Below are 15,661 nucleotides of genomic sequence, written 5' to 3'. Positions count from 1 at the left end.
GGACAGCTTTTTAAAACGTTTCCCCTAGAATCATCTGCCTCATTAACAACAGCTTTTGTCTTAGAATTCTCTCTTTGATTTTATAAACTGACATGGTTTCTCGTCCTGTTACAAATGTAGGCTGCTCTAGTCCTTCAACAAGCTCATCGTGCAAGCTCACCATGTCGTCTGTAGGCGCTTTTCCTGCAGCGTTAACAACGTCATCTTCATCGTGGCATTATGTCGGCACTCAGAAAGTTTCAAATGTGGGAGTCTTTTGGATTTCAGGTTTTCAGACTCCAGATGCTCAACCTGGATTTATGTATTTCTTAGCCATTTCACATATATAATATTGTGCCACCCCATTTACTAGGTTTCTCTAATTTTTTTATGTGTATGGAGGAAGCATGAGTGGGAGCCCTCCAGCCCCACTTTTTCCTGTAAATCCTGTGGTTCTTACTGCATAACTTGCCACAGAGTGGAGGGTTTTAGGGACCTATGTGTCGTGTTAGAGTAGAAGCAAGTGCACTTTACCTTGCTTTTTGTTCCATCGCTGCTGCACTGATGGATCCTTTCCCCACCCAGAAGCCGTCGGCAATGCCATTTCCCTGGGAAGACCATGCTGCCCGCTCCCCTGAAGCCCACTCCCACGGGAACACCCCAGCTCTGCATGCCGTGCTGCAGGTACTTTCCTCTCTTTATTTATCATGGGGGGACCAGAGATAAAAGTCTTAAGGTCAGAAAACCTGAGTGTAAATCCTCACTGTGCCACTGGCCAAGTCTATGACCTTGGACAAGATGTTTAAAAATATTGAACCTCCATTTCTTTGTGTATGATGAGATAAAAGTACTTATAGTGAATGGTTACTTAAAGTGAAAAAAGAGACAACATAAATTACATGATTTGCAAAAACTAAACTCCAAGTTCTTTTAATTTCTTGAGTTGCATTCAGAGCCAGTAACATCTCAGGGATACAGTCAGACACACAGTCCCAGCCAATACCCCTTATTAGAAATGCAGCAGAAGCCAGGAGGCCTTAGGGATACAGCTGGATCCAAACAATCCTCCCCACCCCCCAGACACAGTCCCAGCCAGCAAACTCAGGCGAGATCCAGGGATGTCAGAGAAACAGTTGCAGCCAGGAGCCTGCAGAGACATAGTAGGATCCAGAGAACCCTCAGAGAAACAGTTGCAACCCAGACTCTTAGGTAAGAGCTTGGAGCCCCCAGGGGATCCAGAGTCAGGAAGCTCTTAGGGACTGAGGCAGTTCCAGAAATAACTTAGAGACACAGTCAAAGCCAGGAGGCACTTAAGACATGGTTGGCACCAGGGGCCCCTCAGAGATAAAACTAGAACGAGAAATTGTCAGAACTGTCAGGGAAATTGCCAAAACCAAGGGCCACAGGCCTAGCCCAAGGATCCTCAGGAACAAAGGTAGAATCGGAAACACCTTAGAGATAACAACCGGAACCAGAAGCTCTCATATTCTATATACAGGACATAGTCTAAACGTGGCCTTCAGGGGACACAGTCAGAGCCAGGAGCCCTCAGAGACACTACTAGCACTAGGAAGCCTCAGACACACAACTGGCACCTGGTGTCCTCAATGAGACAGAACCAGTGTCCCATCAGAAACACTTTCAGAACCAGGAACCTCTCCGTGACACAGCCACAGTAAGGAGGGTTTTAGAATCACACAGTCAGAGCCAAGTCCCCAGAGTTGCAACCAGAGCCAGGAAGCCCTCTAAGGAGAGACCAAAACCTTGACTGTTTTTCCCCACAACAGGGAGCACACTTACATCAGAGAAACTTAGGAATGATTTGTCACAGAAAGGCAAGAGGAAGACCAGTTATAGCAACAACACAGCCTCTCACACTGGAGTCTGGAAGAGGCTCTTACCTGCACACTTGGTCCTGGTGGTGAGCGGAGGCCCTGGCGGTCCCGTGCCCCCCTCGCCAGGTCGCGTGAGCAGCACCCGGATCTCGTACTCCACATCGGGGTCCAGATGCCACAGCTTATAGTTGGGGGAGTCGACTATGTGGGTTTCTGCCCAGGTGCCTGTGGTGGTGCGATATTCCACCTCCTTCAGGATGATGGGGCCGTCCCCGATGATGGAGTTGGCATTTGGCTTGATCCACAGGTAGGTGGCCCCCACAGCCAGCAGCTCTGGGGGGGCAATGGGCGTGGGGGGCTCTGTAAGACAAGAAATCGCAAAGGACTGTCAGACGCAAGTGGTTTTGCAGAGCAGAATCCAAGTGTGTGAGGGCAAGAACAGAATTCTAGACATAGCCATAAAAAATAGTCCAAAATCCCCCTTTTTAACCCCAGTCATGTCCACTTTAATTTTCAAGTTTTTATTTGTAAACACCCGAATCAGTATTAATTCCAGAACTACCATACCTCCTTTATTTAAAGGAAGGAAGGAAAGAAGGACATACGAGGAAGTGGTTTCTCCAAAACACGGCAAAACTGCTGGGTGAATACTCTGCTTTCTAGCCTCAAAGGAGAACTTGCTTTTGCTGAAGTGAAATTTGGTTCAAAACCCAGGGGAGCCTGAGGTTTATAAACATTTCTGCTATAGGAACATATAGATTGTTAGTGGACGTTCTTTCCAAATGGTGATATGAGCCTGAGTAGGGAGAGGATGCTGGCACAGCAAGAATTCAGCTCTTCCTAAGTGTCACTGGCCACAGTGGACCCAGTGGGAATGAAGGGTCAAAGGAAAAGCCACACTGAGTTATCTTTTATCTGCTCTGTGCTGTCACTCCCTCCTCCACTGAATTCTGTACAGTCAGCTAAGTAGACTAGAATTTCAGCAGGTATGCACGGTGCCCTCTTCCTGGCAATCCTCAATCCATGGCAACGCCACAAAAATTAACACTTATTTTGTACATCTTATATACAAGAAAACCCCACATGCATTATTTCGTGCAATTCTCGGGACATTATCACCTTCATTTTAACAGATAAAAACTGAGAACCCCAGTAATCAGATCACCTAACCAAGGTCACGGAGAAGGTAAGGCAGAAAGACACCTGCACTTGCAGCCCAGCTCTCCCGTGAAAGGTTATTTGCTCCTTAATACCCATATTTTAAAAAATAAAACTGGGTATATTTGTTATTTTTATTTATAGCAAAAGTAGCAATGGAACGACAATAAAGAAAAGGAAAGAGAAAATATGTCCCCTTCCCTACCACCTAACATGACAGTTATTTTTATTTCTCCACATTCCATTCCAATTTTTATTTATATACTGACACCTTTTTCATGTGGTTACAATAAAGCATTGATTCAATGTACATTTGCTTTTCTTCCTTCACTTATTATATTTTAAGGAATTTTTTCATATACTGCACAGGCTTTATCATCACAGCCTTTAATATCTACAGAACAAGCCATCAGGTTATCATGTTAACTATTCTTCAATTGTTGGACACATGAGCTGTTCCAAGTTTTGCTTTGGTAAATAATGCTGCAACAAACATCTTTCTGCAAAGATTTTTTACTTTCTTGTCTCATATTTTCTTAGGACCAACAATAATGGGATTACCTGTCAAGGGGTATGAACAAGTTAATGATTCTTAGAGTAGAATGAGGAAGTGGAGAAAGGGGAGGCATTTAGGGTGGAGTGCAATGTAACTTTGAGAACATGTTACTTTTGGAGGGCCTCTGGGCTATTCATATGGACAAAGGCAGGTATGAGTTTTAGCTTGGAACTCAGGTGAAGGCTTTGAGATAGAGACTCATTCAGCGTTTTCCTTCTAATGAATTGCCTAGAACGAAAGATTCTCCAGAAACAGAATAATTGCAATGAAACAGGGGTGGACAATATTTTCTCAGTGTGATTCGAAGCAAATCTTAAGGGACAACTTCAGATTGCCTCTATTATAGCCTGCCATTTGGTCAAAGGAGGAAATTAAGCAGATTAGTCAAGCTAGATGCTTTTCTTTACAAAGCCGTGGAGGTTATTACTCAAGACCTTGTTATCTCAAAGGTGTTTGCAAATTGATTTTTGGATAATTTGTTCCAGGTAGAGAAGTTAGGTTGGCAGGCAGATAATTTCTGGGCTCATCCTTTGTGCATTTTAAATATATAGACCCTTTGATTGCCATTATCAACTCTCCAGAGTTCCCATCCATCTCCAATGAGGCCCCAAGGGTGATATTTTGTAGCTCTGTGATGACGCTGCCCAATTCCTTAATATAATTATTCACAGACTGGACCTGGACAGAATTTAGAGCTGCAGACTTCAATACTTTGGGAGCTGAGCGACTAGCCACATTAAACTCTCGTCCATTGACTTTTCCCCACAGTTTTCTGCTCTCCTATTTCAGACATTGGCAGTTTTCAATTGCTAACCACCAGAAAGAAAATAAAGCATTAATCTTTCCAAATGTTTAATCTCTTTTCATGTATTTCTAAGGGTATGTGCAAGTATAGTAACCAACATCTCTTTGGGTATATAAATGTCCTTATCTCAAATGACTTGCAAGTTCACACATTTCTGCGCAGATTCACCATGTGGTTATCTCTCCCTCCATCCCCTCAAGAATAGACTCTGTAAGTTCATCACAGTGTTTCCCATGTCTGGCACCAAGAAGCCATCAGATTACTGTTTTGTTTTGTTGTTTCCTTTTTTAGTGATCCATTTGATTTATAATTGGTGTTCTTTAAAAGGCACATGAACTAGTAGTGGTTCACAGAGAGAGAGAAGCAGGAATGAAACACAGAATGATTTTTTTTTTTTGTAAGCAGCACATTATTTTTTTAATATATGGAAAAACCATGTTTCTTGTATCAGTTCTCTTCTATCTCTAAGATGAACTCCTCAACAAGACAGTATGAGAAACGTGTGAGGCCATCCAATTCAACGGCTAGAGTCAGCAGGAAGGAAACCTAGACCCAGGGACGGATCATGACCTGTTAAGCTAGAAGGGGTGGGGACAGGGCACTGGAGGACCACATGCCATTCCAGCTCCTCCCTTTTTCCTCTTGTACCTGAGATGTTTGTGTAATTAACCGGAAGAGTCATTAGGGGACGTCTGTACTAGCAGTTTCTAACTTCAGGGGATATATAAGCTCTGAAAATCTGATGAAAAATTTCCAGACTCTCTTCCCAGGAACATGCATCCAAGTTTATTACCCGGAGTTGTGCACACCATTTCAGGAATTCATGAACCCCTGAGGCTCTGTGTTGAGAAGAAAGGAAATGCACAGAGATTCTACTGACAGACCACATGCCTATAATATCTTACGCTTCCTTGGGTCTCCTACAACCGTCTGTCATAGGGGCTAGAGTAGGGAATGCAGCCAGGTAAGTGAGTGAAGCAATACAGGAGTCACAGAACGAGTACTCCTATGCTCCCAGGTTCCCAAACCTTTGGATGAAAATAAACATGCTGAGATTTCTACAGGACAATGCCAACTAAATGTCTACAGTTCCCAGGATCATGACCCCCCAGCATAGTCATAGCTTTAACATTTGGCCTAAAATATTTAAAGGATAAAGACATGACCCCAGCCATGAAATGATATATTGAATTGGAGACCTCCCACAGAGTCCATGTTTTCAAGTCCATCTGTCTCTTCATGAAGGGCTTTGTCTAACTGCTGGGGTCTTGAGGTGAACAATCTGACTGAAAGAAATTCTCTGTGAAAAACACCCTAACTAGCATGTACTCTATGCATCTTGCGTGCCAGACAGAGCACTGAGCATGTGAAATTTATCAGTGAAGAGAACTGCAGGCTCCATACCCATGGAATCTGAGGGTAAGGCAGGCAAGGAAAGCAGCAATGACGATGTGTAATGAGGTCGTGAGGTCGTGATGGGATTGACAGAGGCCGTTATGAGGTCCACGAAGGGACCTAATCTGGTCCAGAGGTTAGGGAAGCTGTACTGGGACCAGACGTTCTACGACCAAAGAAAATTTCCTGGGGTCCTATAGTTCTGAGTTGCTTGGGAAGGTACCACGCAGGGCCAGACTGGTAAACAATTATAGCTACGTGCTCTGAACGCTCATTCTACAAACATTGAGTACCTACTTCCACTTGTCACATACCATCCTAGGAACAGACACAGACCTGAATGCATGGAATATTCCTTCACCGAGGGCTGAGACAAAGGAGAGAGGAGAGAAAGAGGCTGATTCAGAAGCTGTTGCACAGAAGGGTGTGGAAGAATAGAGAAGCCCTGGGAGCTAGACCTAGGTGGGTGCTTGTGTGTCAACAAAATGACGCACACACATCGGACTAGCACTCAGTGAGAAGAAAGGAACAAAGCACAGATACACACAACAATGTGGATGGATTTCAAAACAATTCTTTTCACAAAAAAAGAAAAAAAGAAAAATGCATGATGATTCCACTTATACAAGAGTTCAAGAACAGGCAAAACTGATCTATAGTGATAAAAGCCAGAGGTACAGTTACTGTGGGGGCAGTTACTGATGGCAGACAAGGCACAGGAGAAATTTTGGGGGTGTTGGAATGTTCTACACATTGATTTGAGTGATTAAATAATAGAAATCAGAATAGTGTTGCCATAAGTGAGGTGACTGCCTGGAAGAAGGCATGAGAAAAATTGGGGGGAGGATTATAACAATTTCTGTATCTTGACTAGGGTTATATAAGACTCATCAAACTGTGCACTTCAAATATAGGCATTTTGCTCTATGTAAATGATACTTTAAAAATTAAGAAAAACAAATAAAAATATGGCATATCTGTGACCCAGCAGGTGGGGAGAATGCCACTAAATTTTACCTGGAATGAAGCTCCAGAAAATTTGGAGGGAATGAGCCTTTAATCCTATACCATCTCCCTCTAGTTCAACCTGTCGGCACCACTGGATGTTTGAATTCCTAATTTCTCTAACAGAGGCTGTCCGGGCACACGCCAATTCTCATCCATGAGTCTTTTCACATGTAACACGACCCTCCCCCTTGCTTTACCAAATCCCACACCATCAACTGTGCAAAACCAGGATTAAGTGTTTAAAATCTGATGACACCTCTGCTCACAAAGATTGGAACCAAGTTGGGAGGGAGGAAGTCTGGCCTTCAGGCAGCCAATATCTGAGTTGGGAGACGGCACTGGTGCCTTCGAGCCAGGCATCAAAGCACGGGGAGGACAAGGACTCCGTGAGCCATCCATGAGGCCCAGCAGCAGCCACCCGCGAGCCCCCAAGGCTCTCCTTCAACATGTAGGTGGTGAGGTGACCCCTTAATGTAATTCTGCCTCACCCTCAGGCAGCAATCTCCAGACCAATTCTGTCTTTCTTTTCCCTGCTGTGAGCACTTGTAACAATTTGACTCCCCAGAAATTCCTACAGAGAGCAAAAGTGTTTCAAATAGCTGGAGATGGAGCTGTGCACACACATATTGTCTGTTCTAGACAGAAATCAAACATTTGAGAAAAACCAAATGTCACTAAGATGTAAAGTGAACCTTACTATGGTTTAGGTGAGTACAACCTGGTCTCCAGTGTTTCCCGCCACCCTCCTCACCCGACCTCATCTCCTGTGTAATTGCATTTCTGCTTCCTGACCCACCCAGGCCCATGGGGACGCCCCCACCCCACCCCACCTGCCAACACATGCACAGTCACATGCAGACATACTGTTGTACCATTCTCACTTCCATTCTTCTGTACGTGCCATTTCTCCCAACTAGAATGTCTTTCCTTTTACTTTTAAGTAAACCATGCCCATTTTTCTTTTCAAATCTGCTTCAGGATTATTTAGTTGTGTGGACGACAGCGCTAGTTACAGAGTAGATGTTCAAAGGCATCACGCTGATCAGATATCCTACTGCTTTGCATGCAACACAATTTTCATAAAATAATGGATTGAAGATCGAACATGAGAAGGGAAACTAGCTCGAGGCCAGGCTCCAGGTCCCCTGGCTTCACCACTGGCCAGATGTATAACCGCTCAATTTTTGTGGTTCTCAATTTTTTTTTTTTTTTTACCTTGAGAATGGAAGATTGGTTTACAATTCAAATCATAAAAGCCTCTGAATCCTCTACCAAGGGCCACTGGGATTCTATGTTCTTTGACTCCGCTCTGGCTGTGGGCTGTTGGCAGTAGCCTGGCCTTCTCGTTCCTCCCTGGCCTGGGCCCAGAGTCCCTGCACACAACCTACGCAGACATTGCATCCAATCCACCAGTGGATGCCAACCAGCATTAGTCTTTGTGCCCCAACCTAACGTACAGCCAATGGTCAATAAATATTTGAAGTCTTCTTTAAATGAGTAAAAAAATTGATAAATTCTCCCAAAATAAGAAGTTGAGGGTGACACCAGAGAAATGAAAAAGAGCAAGAATGCTACAGAGAGCAGTGGAAGGACCTCCAAGCAAAGGATTAGAGGTATTAGGGGAAAAGACATCAAACAACTGATACAAAGCAATCATCAAAGCCACAGGTGAAGAAAACTTCTCTGAAATAAATAAAAGCCTGAGTTTGTAGACTATGAAGAGCACAGTGGGTTCCAGGCAAAATCAATGAGGAGACTCAGCTTAAGCACTTACTGGCAATATTTTTGAAATACAAGACTAGAGAAAAATTCCCATAGGCATCTAGAAAAAAAGCCAGATATCCACCAAAACAAAACAAAAAAGACAAAAAAGTCCGTTCTCAGATTTCATCATTATGATTTCAAGCACTGGGATATGATGACGAAGATGATGATAACAGCAACAATAACGACAAATGGCAGCGTGGCAGCTCACATGCACAGCACGTTTTTAGGCACTTGTCGCTGTTCTTGGTGCTCTAAAATATTAACTCATTTCATCCTCACAGTAACTCTATGGATGGGTCAATACTATTACGATTCATATTTTTCAGAAAAGAAAGAGATGCAGCTTATAGTGGTGGTGTGGTTTTTACTCAGTCTTTTAGACAGGGCCCTGAAAGGACTGAGCATCAGATACCCACAGGGCTACCAGCTTTTCCTGCCTTCAATGGGGGCCTTCCTTCCTGCTCTGTCTCACATCCTCTCCTCCTTACCAATGTTCCCCTCAGCTTCTAGGCACACTACTTGCAAATCCTCATCTCAGGGTCTGTTTTTGGAGAAATCCAATCTAAGATATTATGAAAACCAGGGCAAGCCACTTAACCTCTCGGAGTATGAAATTCCTCATCTGTAAAATGGGAACATAATAACATTCCCTTGATGGAAGTGGCCATAAGGATTAAATAAAATATTATAGTCAATACCCTTAGAATAGTCCCTGCACGTGACAAGTAAACGGTGTTAGCTACTATTAGCATCATCCTTCCAACCAGCCCCTGTAAGCTACACAGCAGTCAGTGGGAATCAGTAGCTGCTATCCCCACTCTGTGGCCCCCAGAGAAAGACACAGAGATCCCATTCCATGCAGTCAGGAGAAAAGAGGGTGCACAGTCAGGGTGCACTCCTGCCAGAACTTTCACAAGCAAATAGATTTAAGATCTAACCCTCAGTTTACTTAACACAGTCATGTTGCAACCAGTGAAGTCATTTAGAAACACATAATTCCGTAATGACTATAGCACCAGACAAGACTTTATGATCTGCAACACTCTGTCTGCCCCTGGCTCCTCTTCCTCCCCCAGTGCCTCATCATGTTCAAGATCACTCTTTGCTGGGCCACTTCCCAAAATTAAGAGCAGAGTAATCATTCTAAAAGAGTCTTTCTTTCCTCGCTTGCTAATCAGGAGTCCTCAGAACACATGAATCAAGAGCCTGTCTCCCGCAGAGAGGGGCCAGGAGGACCAGGAGGCTAAAGCTTTGGAATCAGAGGCCACGCTGCAGACACATCCTGTCCCAGGGCAGGGTTCACTAACAGGGACCCTTCGCTCCCTTGACCCACCTTTGCCCAGCGGCCTTGCTATGGAGAACTGGGTGGGAGGAACTCACACCTTAGCCACTTTGGATCTCTGAGTTCCTGAGACATCCAAGTCTGTATGCCCACGTGATGGTGAGAGCTTTTATTATTACCATGGGACAAGGAAAGATAACACAGTGTTAACTGCGTGCCTGGCTCAATTCTAGGACTTACACATATGAACTCTGTTTATTGGTCATATCACAACATAAGGTAAGTACTATTCTATATACATTTATAGATGAGGATACTAAAGGACTGTGCTAGTTATTCACCTCTGGTGTTTTAGTTTCAAGCACACCCTGTAATAATATGTTCTGTGATTCTGGAGCTGGGACACCGCAAACAACACTTCCAGGCTCCCTTGCCAGCTGCCTCTGGTTCCGTCCTACTGATGGGAAGCTCTACAAGGGGACTGGAAAGCTGGAAGAGGGAATAAGATGCTCTCTTCCTGTTTCAAGGTCCTTCCAGCATCACTCCAGCAACAGGGACCTTACTTTCTTTTGGTCCTCACAGCAGCCATAGCACAGCATCTTTTTGGAGGAACTAGCAGAAGCTAGGACACACCCCTTAAAGCTGTGGTATCATCTGTGGCATCCCGCTTTTCATAAGTCCCAGAATCAGCCCTGCAGGGCTCTTCCTACAGATTTCAAGGTCCCATAACCCCATCTATTTAATTTTGTAACTCCAGCCCAGGGGTGGTAGTTGCTTCCTACCATTCTTGGCTACTTAAGCATCCATTTTCGCTCTGGCAGCTTGCCATCACTTGTGTAATGAATTCCCTGCAACAAATACCCTCTGTTTGAAATACCTAGTGTGGTTTGAGTTTCCTCCCTGGACCCGGACTGATAACAACTAGATATTGTAATTATACTCATTTTTCATATGAGGAAACTAAGGCACAGAAGTTAAGTCACTTGCCCAAGGCCATGCAGCTGGTAGGCGGCAGAACTGGGCTACCCAGGCTGACCTGCTCCATCAGCCACAGAGTGAGGCAGGCAGCCAACAGCTGGGGAGATAAGGTCTTTCATTCAACATACAAGCACTGAGGGCTGACTCTGCTATGTTCTGAGGATACTCAGTCAAAGCAAATAACTAGTTCCACCCTGAAGGAACCTAAGAGATTAGGGAGTGAGGCAGAAACCAGCAATCTACAGAATAAGGTGACACCCGCTTGGCAATAGCAGGTCCAGGGCCCCGCGGACTCACAGAGGAACATGGTGCACAGAACAGTGCCCCCTACCAAAGATGTCCAAGCCCTAATACCCAAAACTTCCATAGCAAGACGGACTCTGCAGGTGTGATTAAGTTAAGGGTCTTGAGCGGGATGAGTATCCTGGGTGTGCAGATGGGCCCAAGGTAATCACAATTCACCTCAAAATAACTGCAGGGAGGGCCAGAGAGAGGCCAAAAGATGCTGTGCTCCGTCTATGAAGGTGGAGGAAGCGACCACTAGGCCGGAAAGCAGGTGACCTCTGGAAACTAGAAAAGGCGATGGAACGGATTTCCCCTAGAGTCAAAGGGACACAGCCCTGCTGGCCCATTTTGAGACTTCTGACCTCTGATACTGTGAGATAGTAAGTCTGTGTTGTTTTAGGACAGCAAATTCATGGTGACGAGTAAGAGCAGTAATAGGAAATTTATACAAGGAGGGATATCCAAGAAGATGGAGGAAGTCAGGGAAGGCTTCCTGGGGAAATCAAATCACGACTGGGTCTTGGAAGGAGAGGAGAGTCTAACAGGTACAGGGCGGGGTCATTCGGGAATTGCACATCCCACTGGAACATAGGTGGTGGCAGCTGGGGGTGGGGGTTTGCAGCAAAAAGGCAGTCAGCGAGGTCAGCAGGGACAAGATCAGGAATGGCCTTCACCTAAAGTTTTAAAAGCAATGGCGTGACATAGGCATGTATCCTTTGGGGACAACTCCTCTGCTCACAGGGTCAGAGGGAGAGAAACTGAGAATGGGGGGACCAGTAAGGAAGTTGTGTCCATTACTGAGGGAAGAAATGATGGCGTTCTGACCAGTGACCGTGGGCTGCAAGGCAGAGTCAGGGGAACCAGACACGGGCCTGGGAGACCGAATGGGCAGGAGTTGGTCACTGAATGTAAGGGGGGGAGGACAATGGAGCAGATCAAGGCTCGGAATCAACAGGCGGGCGAGTCTCCCCTTGGCCCCCCCCACGATGCTTACTTGGTCCCTATAGGCAGAAGTTTGCCTCAGTTTCCCTGCCCAGCACCCCAGTGTTCCATACCAGCTTCTCCATGCTATGGCCAGTACACTCCATCCCTCTTCATTTTCTCATTCACCGTCACTTACAAAGGGCAGTGTGGTGGATTAGAAGCTGAAAGATCAAGAGGCTTGCAACCTCTGTTACTTAACTGTGTGACTTTGGGCAAGTTACATAACTCCCTTGTGCCTCAATTTCTTCATATGCAAAATCACAGTAATAGATCATATCTCACAGGATCCTTGTAAAGATCAAGTATAAATGCCTAAAACATGATGGGCCCTCCATAAATGTGAGGTATTCGTTTCTCCCCATCCCTGTCGGCCTTGGAGCCTTGCACTGGTCTTTCTCCCCATCCCACAGCCCTCTCCTGGCATGGGCCACACAGCCCAGCTTCTCAAGCCTCCTGACAGCTCCACTCTGAGCATCTGAGCCCTCAGGGTATCTTGGGCTCATGAATCCCATGTATCACACACCATAAAATCAATTTCGGCTTTATGCATGAGGAAGCCGCTAATCTCCCACTGGGACCGGCAACTCACACTCAACAAGCACTGTGGGGGGAAACATGGCAGCCGAATTAACAGAACAAATCTGAGAAAAAGACAGAGCAGAGGAGAAGGGGGTGGAAGGCAATGAGGGAAGAAACACACAATTCAGGGCAACCTGAGTCCAGGCAGCTCCATCAGTTGCTACGCTACCAGCCACAGTAAGAAAGGTTTACACAGAAGGGGGCTGAGACTTTAGAGATAATTGTTATTTTGCAAATTTCTCTCCTTGGTCTACCCCTATGTGCAACAGGGAGATGCATAATTAGTCTCTAAGCTGCTGAAATGGCTAGAAGTGACTAGAACTATCGACAGCTCTGAAGCGTCTGGAAGGCGTGTCCAGGTGGATTAGGAAGCTTATCCGTATAGCCTACTCAGTTTGTGGGGAGGGCTTAAGAGATGACTGCCCCCTTTATGTAAAGGAACTGAAAAATTAGTTTCTTCCAAATTCCCCTCATGTCCCTAGGGCCACCTCTGCACTCCGCCATACCCAGCCTGAAGAGAGAGTTAGCACAGCCTAAATAACTGCTCTTTGGGAAAGGACTGGGAAACGACAGAATCCTGCAAGGCCTTGTAGACCCCTGCCCCTATCCCCAGAGGCCACAATTCTGGCTCAGCCAAGTGGACATCAGTCTCTGAGAGCAAGATGAACGGCTTCCTGCTGGTGCCCACGAGCCCCTGCAGCTCGGTGCGTCCGTGGCTGGACAGAACATGAAGAGACAGAAAGGACAAGGCAAATGTATTGCATGTGACAGTTCAGGCACTGTTCTAGCTATTTCTAACATTTTATTAATGTGCTTCTAAAACATACACACAGGGAGCTCAAGGAAATATATTGTGACTTCTGAGGGGTTCTCCAAAGCCACAGAGTTTTCAGCTAGACCACCCTCCTGAAACAAAATTCTATTTCAAGATACAGGATATAGTAAGTTTGAATTTTTCCACATGCAAAAGATTTCAAAAAAGACCACCTTTGTACACATTCTTTCAAAGAATACAATGAATGAGAAGAAATACTTCCAAACTCATTTGACCAGCCCGCAGTAACTGCCATACCAAGACTTTCCAAGGACCCCCCAAGAAACTCTCAGGCTGATCTCTCTCATAAACATACAGACAGAAATCCTACATTACCAATCCAAATCCAGCAATATGCCAAATGAATAACAGATCATGACCAAGTTGGGTTTATTCCAGGACCACAACATTAGTTTAACGTAGAAAATCGATCAGTATAACTCATCATATTAACAAACTAAAAGAAAGAACATCATGTAGTCATCTCAAGAGATGCCAAGGAAGTGTTTGGTGCGAGTCAATATCCATTTATGATAAAATTCTCAGCAAACAAGAAATAGAGGGAAAGTCCTTTAATCTGATAAAGACTATCTAAAACATAACTCCAACATCAGTATCAATGGTAAAATACTGAGTGCTTTTCCCTGATTTTCCCAATTGTACTGAAAGTTTCAGGCAGTGCAACAAAGAAAAAGAAACAAAAGATATAAATATTGGAAAGGAAGTAATAAAGCCTTTGTTACTCACATACTACATAATTGCACACGTAAAAAATTGCAAAAACTCTAATTATGATGAAAATTAACAGGTGAATTTAGCAAAGTTCCATATATTAAAATCTATAGACTAGCTACAATTATAAAATGAAATTCAAAGGGTGCCATTTACCCATTCAATGGTTATAGACACCATCATAATGGTTGCCTGTAGCGGAGGGAGTAATTGCCTGAGAATTCACATGAAATAAGTAGGGGACCAGAAATGTTTGTGCCCTGATTTGGATGATGGTTACATAGATGGATACTTATGTCAAAGTCATTGAGCTATGTACATAAGATCAGTGCACTTTATGACCTCTACTGCATTATGTTTTAACTCAATAATAAAAAAATTAATTAAGTGTTTAGAAAAGCACCAATAAAGTATTAAAACATCTAGGAATGCACACATACATACATGTGCATGTGTGTGTGTTTATATATGTATGCATTCCTCTACACTGAATGCTACCAAACATTACTGATGTAAATTTTAAAAGGCCTAAATAAGTGGAGAGATAGTCCATGTTCATGAATTAGAAGAATCGATATGGTAAAGTTGTAGATTCTCAAGTTGAACTATACATTATCCTAACCAAATGTCTGAAAGGCTTTCACAATAATTTGACAAGCTTATTCTGAAGTTTATACAGAAATTCAAAATACCAGACATACTCAAAACAATACTGAAAAAGGAAAGTTGGAGGCTTACATTTTAGGACATCAAGACTTATCATTAAGTTATAGTAATGAAGACAGTGAGGTATTGGCCAAAAATAGAAAAATGGAAACAGAATGGAATCAAGAAACACTTCCCTACATACATAATCCCTTGATTTACGATACAGTTGGCACTTCATTGTGGTAGGAGACATGTAATATTCTCAACAAAAGATGTAGGATCACTTAGCATCCATATGGAAAAGAAACCTGAACAATGAGCCACCTCGCACCATAAGCAAAGTCAATTCCAGTGCACTGTAGACTTAAATATGAAAGGTAAACAATAAGGTTTCTATACAATAGGATCTTTCTGACTTTGGGGTAGGCAAAAATTTTGTACACAAGACACAAAAACTGTAAGCCATAAAGGAAATGGTTGATAAACTAGACCACAGGGTTCCTTGAGCTTTTCTTTTTTTTTATCATAAAAATGAGGATATTTTATTTACTTTATTGTAATTAGGGGGTACATGTGATTTTTTGATACATGGATCAATTGTATAGTGGTGAAGTCAGGACTTTTAAAGCACCCAGCATCCCAATAGTACATATTGCACCTAAAGGGTAATTTTTGATCCCTTACCCCACTCTCACCCTCTCCTCTTCTGAGTCTCCAAAGTCTATTATACCACTCTGTATGACCATGTGTGCCCGTCACTTAACTCCCTCTTATAACATGTAGTATTTGTTTTTCCATTCCTAAGATACTTCACTTAGGATAACGGCTTCTAGTTTCATCCAAGTTGCTGTGAAAG

The 15,661-nt window shown here is 43.9% G+C and overlaps 1 protein-coding gene across 2 annotated transcripts in view; it reads right to left on the bottom strand.

Moving 5' to 3' along the window:
• PTPRT (protein tyrosine phosphatase receptor type T) overlaps nt 1-15,661 on the bottom strand; it is a 1,002,137-nt gene that overhangs the window by 541,492 nt on the left and 444,984 nt on the right. For both annotated transcript variants that reach the window (XM_045528255.1, XM_045528256.1), the window contains exon 7: nt 1,881-2,174. In XM_045528255.1, coding sequence (XP_045384211.1) covers nt 1,881-2,174 — 294 coding nt within the window. The remainder of the gene's footprint in view (nt 1-1,880; nt 2,175-15,661) is intronic.

Source organism: Lemur catta, chromosome 17 (genome assembly GCF_020740605.2).
Source record: "Lemur catta isolate mLemCat1 chromosome 17, mLemCat1.pri, whole genome shotgun sequence".
Lineage (NCBI taxonomy): Eukaryota > Metazoa > Chordata > Mammalia > Primates > Lemuridae > Lemur > Lemur catta.
The sequence above is the reverse complement of the archived record's forward strand: the minus strand, read 5'-3'. Positions and strand labels throughout refer to the sequence as shown.